General features: G+C 40.2%; 1 protein-coding gene across 4 annotated transcripts in view; it reads right to left on the reverse strand.

Annotated features, from left to right (window-relative positions):
- The window catches only part of CAMSAP2 (calmodulin regulated spectrin associated protein family member 2), an 85,018-nt gene that overhangs the window by 16,545 nt on the left and 52,367 nt on the right, over window positions 1-16,106 (reverse strand). For all 4 annotated transcript variants that reach the window (XM_035537584.2, XM_035537583.2, XM_050712237.1 and 1 more), the window contains 4 exons: window positions 15,803-15,944; window positions 12,649-12,788; window positions 1,557-1,650; window positions 384-471 (listed from right to left, as the gene is read on the reverse strand). In XM_035537584.2, the coding sequence (XP_035393477.1) occupies window positions 384-471; window positions 1,557-1,650; window positions 12,649-12,788; window positions 15,803-15,944 (464 nt within the window). The remainder of the gene's footprint in view (window positions 1-383; window positions 472-1,556; window positions 1,651-12,648; window positions 12,789-15,802; window positions 15,945-16,106) is intronic.

Here is a 16,106-nt window from a genome sequence, read left to right on the forward strand (position 1 = left end):
TAACTTCATTGACTACATGTGAAACACTTCAGATACACACAGTAAAAAGATTCAGGATCAAAGCATTTTATGATTGTATGAAATATAATTCCCTAATTCAAAGTCAGTACAGATTCCTAAATACAAGCAAACAAAACCCACCACAAAACAAAAGGCTGAACAGGATAAGCTGGGTTGGCAAGAAAGAATTTGCTGAATATTCAATTAAATTCCTAATTTTATTCTTGTGTGTCTGTTCTGACACAATCCATAAACCTTTGTCCTCAAATGATAAATATAATGCATTCACTATGTTCCGACCAGATCACTGGAAGGTTTCCTTTACCTCATCAAAAGAAAGACTGAAAGACCATGAAAGAGTACTACTGCTTATCCAGCATTACCTAGCTACGAAGTCAGAACCACATGGGCCATCCACATAATTTCTTCTGTTAGCATTCAGACTGTGAGCAGAAGCTGTATCTTTTCCAGCTGCCAGGAAGAACAAAGCTCAAGTTATCATAGTTTAGTATTCAGTTAAAATCCACAGCAGAAAAGCTGTCTGAAATAACCTGAATTATTTCCAAGTAATTAAAACATTTTCAGAGGTTCCATTATTTAGATTAAAAATGAAGTCACTTCCCTTGAGCTCTACCTTCTACAAAGTTCCCATATTGGCACTGATTAAGGCAATAGAGAATGAAAAAAAAAAGACTAGGTAAGGCAAAGGAAGAAATAATAATAAAAAAAAAAGATAAGAGACAAAATTAAAAGTAAAAACTTTTTTTTAAATCAAATATAAATATACTTATTCTGAAAGAAATTATTTTCCAATAAAAGTTTTTCTTCCCCCAAGCCCTTAGACTTAACTTTCCAGCTAGGAAACAACATTTTGGTCACATCCTAAATTAGTTAGCAATATTTTAAGAATTTAAATCAGATTTTTGTGTGTCATAAAGTATATAAATGAAAAAAGGTGTTAAAGCTACACGATGGGATTCTCTTCCTACCTTTTGCCACACAATCATAGTACTACCATATGAATGTTTAAATTACCATTACTCTATGCTTACTAACAGATCTCAAGATCTGCTTGAGAGATGCATTTTTATATTTAGGAATTTACTGAAAGAAGACTGTGCCTTTGCACCCAGGTGCAAAATGCAAGCCTACAGTTAACTATTTGTCTGCTTTTCCTAGATTTATGTCCCTTTCTCTTGGTACCTTCTCCTCAGCAGTACAAGTTTTCAGGCTAAATTATGTTCTTGGCTCATTATGTTTGTAATCCCTGCATGGACATAAATGGATTCTAGGCTTGTTTTGGTCAGGAAAATTTGCAAGTGATTATACCACAATAATTTAAATAAGGCTTTGGTAATAAACAACAAAATCTAATTATGATTTATGCGATAAGATGAAGATTAACATAGGACAGAGTACATAGCTCCTTCTTTAAGGGGGTGGTACACTGCCAAATCCCGTTAACTAAAATATTCACTGTATTTGTGAACACTATGGTAATCTGAACAACATACATATTAAAAACATGCATATTAAAACCAATCCTTTATAATTACCTTGGGGATGCACAACAACACGAGGTTGTACAAATGATGGCTTCACCACTTCAAACCACCAGAACAGTTCTGCCATGAACACCATGTAGTTGCTCTATGGAAATGATAATAAGGGAAATGTATGTTAAAACATAAACCTTAACTACAAACAAATAGCATAATCAACATTGGGATATGCCTCTATTTCACACAGTTTACATTATCATCTCTGTTACTTCTGTAGAAAATGAGATCAGTCAGAGTGATCTGTAGTACAACTATCTAACACCTGTAACTTGACCAGATCGTAACTGTTTGGGTCAAAATGTTTCATAATGGGCATACACTTGGGCCTGATGTCTTGCAGGCAGGGTAGAGAGGTACAGGATGGGTGGAAGAGGATGCCTGTCAAACAGATTAGCCATGGAATTTTGAGTCTTTGTGTCAGGCATGTGATTTTTGCCACATTAAGGAACATCTACTCAGATTTCCAAGTCTTTACAGAACAAAACCCAGCCGCAATGTTTGTTAAATGCAGGCCAGTTAGAACGAGGTTTTAGCTCCAAAGATCTGTGCACGCTTAATGTACTGCTGATACATCTGCCTTCATATTTCCAGCGATCCCCTTACACAGCTACGAAACACAGAAGTACTGGAGCTGTAAGGTTTAACAGAGGAAAAAATAAATGAAAAGGAAGAAACAGCTGGTGATATGAACTGCAAGAACAAAAAAATCAGAGAGGAAAAATAGGCAGAAGCAGTAGTAGCAGTTTCTGGTGCAAGAGTATATTGTCTATAATAATATATTTTTTTTATATAAAGGGGTGCAAAGGACCAGAAGGTTTGATGACTGTGGAAGCTGAAGAGCCCAGAGGCCCAATGATCGCGGATATAAGCTGCAAAGTCCATACAGGTCAGCACCACCTCTTATCTAGAAACACCAGCTGGATGAGGTTAAGGAGCCTCCTGGCCTGAGGGCTCCAGCAGGCGCAGAGACTCGTGTCACCAGTGCTACAGAGGCTGAAAATCTGAACAATACAAATCTCTACTTATGCTTTAAATTGGGAAACCACATTTAAACCACTTAAAAAAAAAAAAGTCTTTCTGCAAAAAAATGAAATAATATCTAGCTAACAGTGCTTACAAGTGTCTTTAGTCACTTTTTTCATGTCATTAACACTGATATATGTAGTGTACATATATACTTCAGTATATGGTGAAGGGATCAGTCAGATGTTGCCAGTTATTATACACATGCTAGAAATAGACTACGAAAACCCCATATCTACTTAGTCAGCACAACAGAAACTGAATGAGGAAAGATTCACAGCAAAGTCTTTTCCATTCAAACAAAATGCTAAGCATAGCATTTTGGTATGACACATTTCATTAGGAAAGAATATACATAAAGAAAAGAAATCAAATTTACTTCTGAGACAAAGTTTGATCTTTAATATTACAATTTCTATGCCAGCCATAAACACTTTCACTCTTCCCTCCCCTACAAGTTTTACATATTTAACATGAAATATTTTTACTATGAAAATAATTACAAAATATTCTAATTCTAGCTTTGTTCCAATCTAAAATAGCATTGGATTTAAGTGCTCCAATTTCTTATTTTTATGGTGAGATGCCACATTTAATAGTGTGACTATTTTATGAAGGACTAAGATATTCCTTCTGAAAATATTTTCTGTGCGGTCCTGAACTACTGAAATAAAGATTCTTTTTCCGAAAACAAAATTGGTATTTATTGAAGAAAATATAAAACTCCGGGCTGCACAGCTAATTTAGAATTCAGGCTACTTTAGATGTTTCATGGTGAAACATCATGATGGAAACTGCATTTACTCTCAAGTCATTTATAGTCAGAAAGAAATGTTAATAATTACCGAAGGAGAAAACAGATGATCAGTAACTTAATTTTTTTTGGAAAAACTATGTGTCTGTAGTAATCCTGCTACCAAGGGTTGGAAAGGATGTTATTTCCACAGATTTCACCTTGATTATGCCAACAAATGTTCTAATAGTTTGTCACATGATTATCACAGGCATGTATACACTGAAATACTCAGAAGCGTAACTGGACTTTAATAGTTAAAAAAACACAACTAAGCTCTGAACAGTTCAGACTGACTGAAAAATACTAAACAGCAGATGGCAGACATGCAGCTTCATAGCTGCCTTCATTTGCCAAACATTCTGATTTATTTTTTTTTCAGATTCATATTTCTACCTTATTTGCAGATTGTTCATTAAAATTGCATGTAATAAGGTATACTACTGGTTAAGTTTTATCTATTGTATCTTCTGGTTGTACAACAAAAATTCTACTGTTTAATATATTTTGGAAGATTTTGAAAAAAAACTCCCTTATTTTGAATATAAAATCTAAAGTCATTACTTGCTTTTGCATCAAAGGAAGACATAAGCTAGCTTGTTTTATAAAAATGTATATGAAAAAGATAAGTTCTTCTCTTTAATATACCTACTCCCAATATAAGTAATGGAAAATACAGAAAACAAAAATAGTACATCCAATCTTGCCACACAAATAAACCACTTCACTTGTAATATTCATAGGTTTTAGATCTGCACAGATGGAGAAAAACAACTACAAGTTCATATATTCTAATGATACAAATCACTTATAGACAGACTAGAATCCACTAAATGTGAACGGAAAAGCTGTCATAGATGCATTTAGGAATTTTCTCAAAATGAACACAAAAATATACTGTAAAATTCACATCATGATGCACATTAAGCTGTCTGCTCTGTAGGCCAGGAAAGCAAGCTACCTCAAATGCAAATCCATAGTTTGCATATTATAAAGTGTCAATATAGATGCATCAAGACTGAAGAAAACTGGAGTGTTTCAAAAACTGTACAAGTCCTGGTTACTGTTCTGTGTAGGATCCATGAGCTACAAGTTTGTCCTATGTCCCATCACAGGTTAACGAATGCCACAACAAGTTGAAGATGTCAGAATGACTTATTTCAGAACAAAACAAAGAAGCAGGACAACCTGCCAATTAACATCAGTGAAATAAAACCCCGCTGCTACCCTTTAAATAATAAGTGAGGAACCAAAGGTCCTTCTTCTGAGGGAAATCTCTTAAAAAAAACAACTGCTCACCAGCTGCATCTTCCTTTTTATTCCCAATCCGCAATCCTTTTAAACCCGCCAGATGGGAATCCAGTCCCGGGGCAGCCTCCCACCACACGCCCCAGCCGCCCCCCAGCCCAGCAGCTGCTCTGCCAGCTCCTCCAGGAGCCCACCCGCGCTCACACCGCCTGAAACTGCTAACACAGCCTGGCGGCAACAGCCTCATCTGCACTGGTTTTCCAGTGAGACAGGAGGGAAGGCTCTGCTAGTGGACAAAGCCTGGAACTTAATTTCTACAATTAATCTCTGTGATGTATATGGATATCTCACAGGAGATGGGGCTCCTTTACAGCTTCTGCTTATATTATTAGCAAAGTCGCCTTCCACTTGATGTGGGCAAGTGCATGTATTCAAAACTACTCAAACGCAATAGGTATGTTTATTGTAAGCTCTGGAACCAGACTCTCTCCATTTGGCTTACCGGGTCTTCGACAGTGCAGATGTTTGTTCATGCTGCTCTAACTTAGTAGCTAAGTGCAAAATAAGGCACCTATTCCCTGTGCTTATTTGCAATGCCAAACAGCTGAGACTGGCCCACATTTAGGTCAGAGGAACACACTCCTCAGAGGAATGGCAGCAATGATGTCTCAGGATTGTTTCACTTCACGTTCAGAAAGCTTTCATTCTCCTGAACTGAAGTGCCCTCTGCATGGGTTTGGGTGAGAGGACTCTGTGGTTACCAGAAAAAAGCAGCCAAAGAGAGGTGGCATGTATGATGAGCAGTAGCACATGAAAGCCTCCCCAGAACTGAGAGGCTGCAGAGACTCGTGGCCCTGTCAAATCCACAAGAACCCAAACACTCAGAAGAGCAGGAGCAGGCTGTCCAAGGCCACCAGCACACATCAACAACAACAGGTTGTATAACTCTAACCAAGGAGGCAGGAGCTGCTATCTGCAAAGACTACATGAATACACACACACAATAACAAGAGAAGGAGCCCCTTGAGAGATTTTTTGGACACCTTACTAAAAGCCACCAGTGGGCCAGTAAGACCCCTGCTTCGGGAGGCCACTGGGCAGGCTCCCAGGTGTTGCTCCAATCCGATAGAATAACTGAGCTAGTGTGAACTGTGTGAGCAAATGGATGTGCTGTGTGAATAGCTATCTCCTATTAATAATGGATTTGTTCTATTAATAATAGCAGGTTAATTAATAGAAGATCTTCTAACATCATGATCTGTCTTTCACCCTGACTCAATCCTCTACCAAGGAAAAGTGAATGCACAACAATATGTGTAGCACAAGTTTAGGATCACTATTTACAACAAACAAACAAAACCCAACCATGTCTTTGAAGGCTTAGATATAGGAACACTTACAACAGGCAATAATTGTGTCAACTGATTCAATGCCAAGTTCCAATGTGAGCTCTCAAACCATGGTAAACATCAAGGCTATCAAACCTGAAGGCTATCAAACAGGACTATAGGGGGCTGGGACGATTGGTGGAGGGAGCGGGAGTGCAGGTGGTGTTTTCGTCTATCCCTACGGGGGAAGGGAGAGGCACGGAGAGGACATGGAAAGCTCACATGGTTAATAGGTGGCTCAGAGGCTGGTGCCAGCACAGAAATTTTGTTTTTTTTCACCATGGGGAGCTTTACTCGGCACCCAGCCTGATGGCCCCAGACGGGTCCCTATCTCCAAGGGGAAAACGGATCCTAGGCCAGGAGCTGGCGGGGCTCATAGAGAGAGCTTTAAACTAGGCAAGAAGGGGGACGGGGCTCAAACAAGGCTTGTTGGAGCCGTGCCGGGGGAAACAATGGCTAGGCTGGGGAAGAAGGCGATGGCCCAGCTGAAGTGCATCTACACTAATGCACGCAGCATGGGTAACAAACAGGAGGAGCTGGAAGCCATCGTGCAGCAGGAAGGCTACGACTTGGTTGCCATCACGGAGACGTGGTGGGACCGCTTCCACGACTGGAGTGCTGCAATGCCTGGCTATCGGCTCTTCAGGAGGGACAGGCAGCACAGAGGGGGTGGTGGCGTGGCTCTCTACATTAGAGAATCTTTTGATGTTGTGGAACTCCAGGCTGGGAATGATAAGGTTGAATCCCTGTGGGTTAGGATCCGCGGGAAGGCCGGCAAGGCTAGCATCCTGGTCGGGGTCTGTTATAGACCGCCGAACCAGGATGAGGAGACGGATGAGGAGTTTTATAGGCAACTGACAGAAGTTGCAAAATCGTCGGCGCTTGTCCTCGTGGGGGACTTCAACTTCCCGGATATATCCTGGAAACACAACACGGCACAGAGAAAGCAGTCTAGGAGGTTTCTGGAGAGCGTGGGAGATAGCTTCCTGACGCAGCTGGTTAGAGAGCCTACCAGGGGTGGTGCCCCGCTAGACCTTCTGTTCACAAACAGAGAAGGACTGGTGGGAGATGTGGTGGTCGGAAACTGTCTTGGACAGAGTGACCACGAAATGGTAGAGTTCTCTATTCTTGGCGAGGCCAGGAAGGGGACCAGTAAAACTGCTGTCTTGGACTTCCGGAGGGCTGACTTTGAGCTGCTCAGGACGCTGGCTGGCCGAGTCCCTTGGGAGGCGGTTCTGAAGGGCAGAGGAGTCCAGGAAGGCTGGGCGCTCCTCAAGAAGGAAATCTTAATGGCACAGGAGCGGTCCGTCCCCACGTGCCCAAAGACGAGCCGGCGTGGAAGAAGACCGGCCTGGCTCAACAGAGAGTTGCGGCTTGTGCTTAGCAGAAAAAAGAGGGTTTATAATCTTTGGAAAAAAGGGCAGGCCACTGAGGAGGACTACAAGGATGTAGCGAGGCTGTGCAGGGAGAAAATTAGAAAGGCCAAAGCTCATCTGGAGCTCAATCTGGCTACTGCCGTTAAAGACAACAAAAAATCCTTTTACAAATATATCAACGCGAAACGGAGGACTAAGGAGAATCTCCATCCTTTACTGGATGCGAGGGGAAACCTAGTTACTAAGGATGAGGAAAAGGCTGAGGTGCTTAATGCCGCCTTTGCCTCAGTCTTTAGCGGCAATACCGGTTGTTCTCTGGATACCCAGTGCCCTGAGCTGACGGAAGGGGATGGGGAGCAGGATGTGGCCTTCGCTATTCATGAGGAAATGGTTGGCGACCTGCTAAGGAGCTTGGATGTGCGCAAGTCGATGGGGCCGGATGGGATGCACCCGAGGGTACTGAAAGAACTGGTGGAGGAGCTGGCCGAGCCGCTTTCCATCATTTATCGGCAGTCCTGGCTATCGGGGGAGGTCCCAGTTGACTGGCGGCTAGCCAATGTGACGCCCATCTATAAGAAGGGCCGGAGGGCAGACCCGGGGAACTATAGGCCTGTCAGTTTGACCTCAGTGCCAGGAAAGCTCATGGAGCAGATTATCTTGAGGGTCATCACGCGGCACTTGCAGGGCAAGCAGGCGATCAGGCCCAGTCAGCATGGGTTTATGAAAGGCAGGTCCTGCTTGACGAACCTGATCTCCTTCTATGACAAAGTGACGCGCTTGGTGGATGAGGGAAGGGCTGTGGATGTGGTTTACCTTGACCTCAGTAAGGCTTTTGACACCGTTCCCCACAACATTCTCCTCAAGAAACTGGCTGCTCGGGGCTTGGACTGGCGTACGCTTCGCTGGGTTAGAAACTGGCTGGATAGCCGGGCCCAGAGAGTTGTGGTGAATGGAGTCAAATCTGGTTGGAGGCTGGTCACAAGTGGTGTCCCCCAGGGCTCGGTACTGGGGCCGGTCCTCTTTAATATCTTTATCGATGATCTGGATGAGGGCGTCCAGTGCACCCTCAGTAAGTTTGCAGATGACACCAAGCTAAGTGCGTGTGTCGATCTGCTCGAGGGCAGGAAGGCTCTGCAGGAGGATCTGGATAGGCTGGAGCGATGGGCTGAGGTCAACTGTATGAAGTTCAACAAGGCCAAGTGCCGGGTCCTGCACCTGGGCTGCAACAACCCCAAGCAGAGCTACAGGCTGGGAGATGAGTGGTTGGAAAGCTGCCTGGCTGAGAAGGACCTGGGAGTATTGGTTGATAGTCGGCTGAATATGAGCCAGCAGTGTGCTCAGGTGGCCAAGAAGGCCAACAGCATCCTGGCCTGTATAAGAAGCAGTGTGGCCAGCAGGTCTAGGGAAGTGATTGTCCCCCTGTACTCGGCTCTGGTGAGGCCGCACCTTGAGTACTGTGTTCAGTTTTGGGCCCCTCGCTACAGGAAGGACATGGACGTGCTCGAGCGAGTCCAGAGAAGGGCGACCAAGCTGGTGAGGGGTCTGGAGAACAAGTCTTACGAGGAGCGGCTGAGGGAGCTGGGCTTGTTCAGCCTGGAGAAGAGGAGGCTCAGGGGCGACCTTATCGCTCTCTACAGTTACCTTAAAGGAGGCTGTAGTGAGGTGGGGGTTGGTCTGTTCTCCCACGTGCCTGGTGACAGGACGAGGGGGAATGGGCGAAAGTTGCGACAGGGGAGTTTTAGGTTGGATGTTAGGAAGTACTTCTTTACCGAAAGGGTTATTAAGCATTGGAACGGGCTGCCCAGGGAGGTGGTGGAGTCGCCATCCCTGGAGGTCTTTAAAAGACGTTTAGATGTAGAGCTTAGCGATATGGTTTAGTGGAGTACTTAGTGTTAGGTCGGAGGTTGGACTCGATGATCTTGAGGTCTCTTCCAACCTAGAAATCTGTGTCTGTGTCTGTGTCTGTGTATCAAAAGATTCAAGCTCTCTCTCAGTCCCCTCTTTGACAGTGAACCAGTTCTTAGGTCTGGGCCCTATGGACCTGCGAGAATAAACTGGCAGAGAACTATCTCAAACATCAACAAACACAACCAAAGATGGGTTCTTCCTCTTTTAGAAGTACTTTCAACAGATATCTCACATTACAAGGAGAACAAGTGAGATGACATTTTTCTTTCTATTCAGAAACCTTACATGACCCTTACAACATCCATCATATACACACCATAAGACCTTTACTTAATGCCCTGATACTACACACTATCACACTGCAGTGCTAATCAATTTCAGCGCCGAAGCAGTAAAGAAGCCTTTGCTGTTCTGCAGGGCAGTTCATGCTCCCTGTAAAGGCACTCCTTTCACTCAAGTTCTAGTTCTACAAACTTGTTCTCTGGATCGGCAGAACACGTGTATCAACACACAGGTCTCTTAAGATAGCTATTTCAGAACTATGTAATCTACATACAAGTAAAGAAAAAAATTAAAAAGTGCTTGTGGGATAAAATTGCTTACAGAAGGGAAGAGGGAAAAAAAACAATGCACAAAACCAAACAGAGATCCAAGATTTTTAATTCTTTCCTTTTGTTAAATGGGCAGGAAGGATTCAGAAATTATTGTGATTATTTTTGTCATCTCTCTCTACTTGTATTTCCCTGTCTCAAAGGAAAACAAACAAGAACCAGCATGGCCCCTTAGCAGTGCCTCAAGCATCCACGGAATGTATTAGTAGCCCTTCCCTTGCAGACATTTATGATGAATTTCACAAATGTATTTTTCTTAGAGGAGAAGAAATGGGCAAGTGAGGAGCAACAAAATTTACTTTCTGGCTTCATTTGATTACGACACATTAAAGTTGTCTAGAAACCCTGACAAAGCCTATTTTTCCTCCATGTTAAAAAAGAATAAAAACAGTTTCATCTGCTGCAAAAGCTGAGAGCCTATACCAAATATTCTGTATGCTTGTTAACTGAAGTTTTATATTAATCCAACTTGGCTTCTGTACTTTTTGATAGGGAAGATACAAATGGGCACAATCACCTTGGTGAAGACCTGCACCAGATTTCCTTACCATATACTGTCCACAACCTACCTTGATTTTGCATAACAGCACAATGCAGTGTACCCAGTAAAGAATGTAAGGTAAGCTCTTCGTGCTTGACCACTTTAAAGAGAGAGAGGCTCTACTCCCTTCTTTTGGGACAAGCATGAAGTCAGGATATCTAGCATAATTTCTAGGACCAGCACCGTCATTGCAAAAACTCAGCTTTATTTTATTTTTTCTTGAAACTTTTTCCAATAACGTATCAGCAGTTTGGTTCTCTTGTTATTTCTGTCATCAATATGAGAGCGTAACAGACTTTCAAACAAAACTATAGTGCCACCTACTGTGCAGTATGAGTCACCCTGAAAATAAACAGAATTTTTTGCTGATTAACGGACACCTGAAAGCATACTGCTAGAAATCCTAAACCTTGAAATTAATACTTTCTGCAGACCAGTATAATTCAATGCGTAATATTTAAAATATCTGTTTGCAATACAAGATTTTCCAAGTGACAATAACATTCATTGGGGAATATACACATTTATTAAAACCTACTCTAATCAGATGCACTGGAAACCTTAAAAAGAGCTCCTTTAACTGTGAATTTATTTTGAAAGCAAACTACTTCTTAACACTGGAAAAACAGAGTTTATAGCACTAGCCAAAGTTTCCATGCCAAGGTTTAAAAGAAAAACTTGGCAGCCCTTCTCTGTAGCATTTACATCTAAATAAGCATCCACACCACAGCAACTTGTAAAAACATGATCACAAAAGAGCCTTCTCAGTTCTAGAGATATTCCAAATCTTTGAAAGAACTCTAAAGCCACTCTAAAACACTGTTCAGAAGCAGCAAAGTTACTGAGTTTGTAGCATTTTATCAATGTTAAGTCTGATGCAGAGATATCGACTTTTTTTTTTTTTTAATTGATGCTTCATAGTGGCTTATGAAATAATTCAAACCAGTACTATAAAGCAATGATATTATTAGTTGTTATGGATGAAACTGAAGACAAATTAATTCCATTTATTCCAGATATCGGCAAGCAAAAAGAAACAATCAAAATCCAGTAAAGGACACCTACTCAAGATCTTCCAAAATATTTGTAGGACCATATGCTGGAACTACAGACAAGAGAGACTGCAATACGACACACTTTTTCAAGTATGTAGATAGATTACTGTACATGAAATTTAGAGACACCAAAAGCTGAATGAAAATAGTCAGTAGACAGCTTTGCATACACGAAATACAACAGCGATGGCTAAGTAGTCTAGACTTCACAGGGCCTGGACCTACTGCCCTTACTCATCCTGGCAGCTCATTACTTATTTGCAAAGGATTAGGTTCAACCCTACAGGAGACAACAAAGCTGTATTCAGGCTTTGGCCTCTGTGACTCAGCTTGTGAGGTTGCTATAAAGATCATAAAAAGCAGTGAAATGACCCAGATATTAAGAAACCAATTACATACCATCTGCAATGGATATGCTGACTCCCTAAAAATAAGATTTCATTCCCTAAAGGCAGGCCAATAAGAATCTTAAGCAAATGAACAGTGTTTTATATATAAAACTCTTAGAGAAACACAATAATGAAGAATTAAATTTACAATTAGACAAGGTATAATTCAATTATTCTGACTTCCCACACAGCTTAAAAATTATAGGATAACCAAACAAAATACTTTTTTTAACTTTCTAAAAAGAGAATAATCTTAGAATGACTAAAAATGCTTAATTGCTTGTTCAAACATCTGTGTGTGGGACTTGCATCCCTGCTTGTATTCCAGGAATAAAAACATCAGATTATTCAATGAAATTAACTCAGGAGAGCAAAAACTGAAAAACACGATAAAAACCCCAACCAAAACAGCATATAAATATAGCATGTTTACAAAAGTAAGAAGTCTAAGATTAAAAAACATAAAATTACAGTGTACATAGAAATGAACAGTGATGGTAAGCAGTAATTCCATAAACAACTATTAAAAATTTTGTGTTTTTGTGAAAGTCTTAGAAGTTGCAACTGATGCAGGTGTTTTAACATCCTGCTGAAATTTGTTGCATGCTGTACCACAAAAAGATGCAACATGCTTTTTCAGTCAGTCATATAGCAATAGATTAAAAGGCTCTATATACCACTAGAAAACAACAACAACAAAAAACAAACAGTCCTGTGGATACTGCTTACATTTGTTTTATTTTATTTTTTTTACCTTTATTGAAGAAGCTGCATATAGCATATCCTCAAGACTGAAATGGCAACACTGATTAAGATATTCCTGACAAAATTCTTGAATCAACTGCAGATTATACAAGCTGTCAGCCAAAGACATCGTCTCTTTCAAACAAATATCTAAAAAAAAAAGAAGCCAAGATTAGATATAGTGACAGATCTGCAAAAAGTACTTTTCTTTTGGTGGATTCTAGACCTTTTTCTGGATAAATTCAAACTTGATTTTTCTTTTGTATGTCAGGAGACTTATTTTTCTATTTCAGAAATGTAAGAAATAACAATGTTATATTTTATCTTAAGACAGTTTTATAGCTTTAGATATTTTCTAAACTTTTTTAAATTTAGATTTTCTATATATGAATGCATGCTTTCTCACGAAGTTCTCTTTGCATAGGGAGTATACTTTAATGTTATTAACTCTGAATCTTCACACAAATGCAGCATCAGTTTAGTCCTATATATTTCTTTTCGTGGATTTGGATGCTTGAAATGAGTTTTCAGATAACATGATACATGAATTACCACTCCATGTTTCGAAGTGCTATTTAAAGACAAAGCAGTGGATAGACTAGTGTGGTTATACAGTGTGCTCTGAATATTATTTATACCCAGCTAACCTCCTGCTCTTTTTATTACAGCTTCTTAGAAGACTAAATAGAAAAAAAGACAGCCCTTGTAAAAAAGAGGAATGAAGAAAATAAAAGAAAGGAGATGTACTTGGAGAGCATGCATCGGTTTTTATTTCTAAAGCAACAGTGTATGACAGAGCTCCACTTAACAGTTTTAAAGCGTGCAGGATACAAGGTTGCTTAGGAAGGGAACTTTGATGCTAACAGGATAAGGATTCCCATCCTGAGGGATTCAGAAATTTTCCATCAACCCAACCAATCCCGAGTATAATACTGATAGAAAAAACGTTTGACTAAACTGACCAAAATAGGATTAAGTTTAGTAATGCAAATTCAAACTCATGCATTTTAACCTAATAATATTCTAATGTGATTCACTAGCTGAAAGCTATACAGAGTAGGAAGGCATTGTGTTTTGGCCAATGCAGAGATAGCTTATGAGCTTTCAGCATCACTTAGCTCTGAAAGAAGCAAACACGATGTAAACATCTATCAGAAAATGTATTTCTAGTAGTGACAGGGAAGCATTGTACAAGGCAGTACTAAGATGTCAGTCAGGATTCCTGTGTACAATTATGACCATTCATATTCAAGAAAGATGAACCGAAACTAGACTGGTTACAGAAAACAACTATTAAGGATAATAACAAGAATGGAAATCCACATCAGAAGGGGAAATTGAAAAGGCTTGATTCAGTAGCCTGGGCAAAAAGACAAAACAAAACAAAACATATCAGAGGGGTAGATGTCAGATTAGGACAAGATATTCAAGCCGAAGGGCACTGCTGGAAGAACAACAGATGCACATAGACAGGCTACAAGCACATCTAGGTAGGAAAGAAGAATAAGGTTTAAAACTATGTAAAAAGTGGAGCTCTACAACAGTCTCAATATGAGTACAGATTTTAAAAAGCTAGACAGTTTTATCACAGAGCATGATAACGTCTTGCAAAGGATGATATAATTTTGAACAATAGCCAATTTCTTGTCTCACTGACACACGAAGCCCTTTATAGTCTTAGATTCCTAGAAGGAGACCTAGATTTGGAGTTAAATAAAGACATTATGAGAAGAAAACATCTATTTTAGAGCTCTGTAGTCTGGTTCCTTTTTTTTTTCTTTGTTGTTAAAGCATTTTTAAGTATTTTTGCATATGCATTTGCTACCTGCCTTTCTCAGTTTCAACGCAGAACAAAATCTCAGTGAAATGTAACATGCATCAAAAACAGTATTTAAATACAGGGAAGATGTGCAAAGTCTTTTACAGTACTTCTATTTGCTTAGAGTATCTTTGAATTTAATTCCGAGACAATGACATGCATGTTTGTATGTCTTTAGGGAAGGACACTCAACAGACATTAAAGCTAAGTTCAAAGATGACAAATGCCTTGTTGTGTTTCACTGTGCTCAAAGTCAGAGGCTGGAGGAATCTGCTGATAAATATATATGTCATCCTGCAAGAGTATACAAGATCCTTCAGACAGTCCGTATTTTCAGTCATGCAGTAAGAAGGAACAAGGTGTTACCCAATTTCAACACAACCCAAGAATTAACTTTTCTGTAATCATATACAATTGTATATATTTGGCTGCAACATTTATGTAAATTGAAAGTTGTATTTTTCAAAATTCACAAGCCAAAGAAGAATGGAGAATGCATGCATTTATTCTCTTTCATCTTCAACGCCTACTGTGCTGGAAGCTTCCTATAAAGCAGGTGTGTATATGAATTCCATATTCCAGTACCTTTTCAAGCTTTATACCCTTGCTCATAATTCCTGGATTTCTCAGGACGCTTATGTACAAGTGTTCCCACGACATCAAAGGTATCATGGACAGAATATAGGCAGAAAATGACGGGTGTTAGCTGCCAAGACATTTTACAGCTACACGAGACTCTCAATTGCCAAGAGGAAGATATGAGTTTAACCAGGCCACAGAGCAAAAGAACGAGATGAAGCTGCTCATCCTCAGACAACTGCTATTACAGAACAGCATGACACCACTAAGTTCTACACTATATTCCTGTTTATCAATATTATAGGTAGCTATCAAAGAAGTAAAAGCCCTGAACAGAGAACAACTATTTGCCACACTGCAGCTATGCAGAGCTTGTCTACCTGAAAGACAGAAGTGACCCTTCCATGTTTTATAACTGTAACTGCTCAGATTCACATGAAAGCACTTATGCAGCTTCAAGAACCAGTTTTCCAGATGGTTGCCAGTTTCATAGCATGACAGCAAATGTGTTGCCACAGTCAGATCTATATTGTAGTACAATTATATTAGTGTGATAACATAAAAGTAAATACAAGATGGAAGGATACCTTGGTGCTTTCTATTTAATAACACATAGGTACCAAGTAAATACTGAACTTGTCACTGCCACACTCAAATTATGTCTCTTCTGTGTAGTATTTTATTACCTTCCTTGACATATATATCAAATACAGACATTTCAGCTTATGCAGACACATGTTTACAAGCTGAGACACGTTAGACATACCCTCCAGTTTAACGATATCTGGACAGTAGAAGTGGATCAGGGCTGCTAAAGCACAACCATCTGTACCATCTTTCAGCAGATTTTCCACCAATGGAATGCAGGGCAGCTGCTTGAGCAATGTTTGCTCCTTCCTATAACGAGCCTACAATATAGAATGAAGAGATTAAGAGAGACAAAGGCTCTGAAACATACGAAGAAACAGCTTTATATTGTTGGGTTTATGCTCAGTTAGTGAAAAAGCAGTATTCAATAAATAACCGAAAATTCTCAGCGTCAAATTTCCTAGAACTATTCACTTTATACC

This window comes from Cygnus atratus, chromosome 8 (genome assembly GCF_013377495.2).
Source record: "Cygnus atratus isolate AKBS03 ecotype Queensland, Australia chromosome 8, CAtr_DNAZoo_HiC_assembly, whole genome shotgun sequence".
Lineage (NCBI taxonomy): Eukaryota > Metazoa > Chordata > Aves > Anseriformes > Anatidae > Cygnus > Cygnus atratus.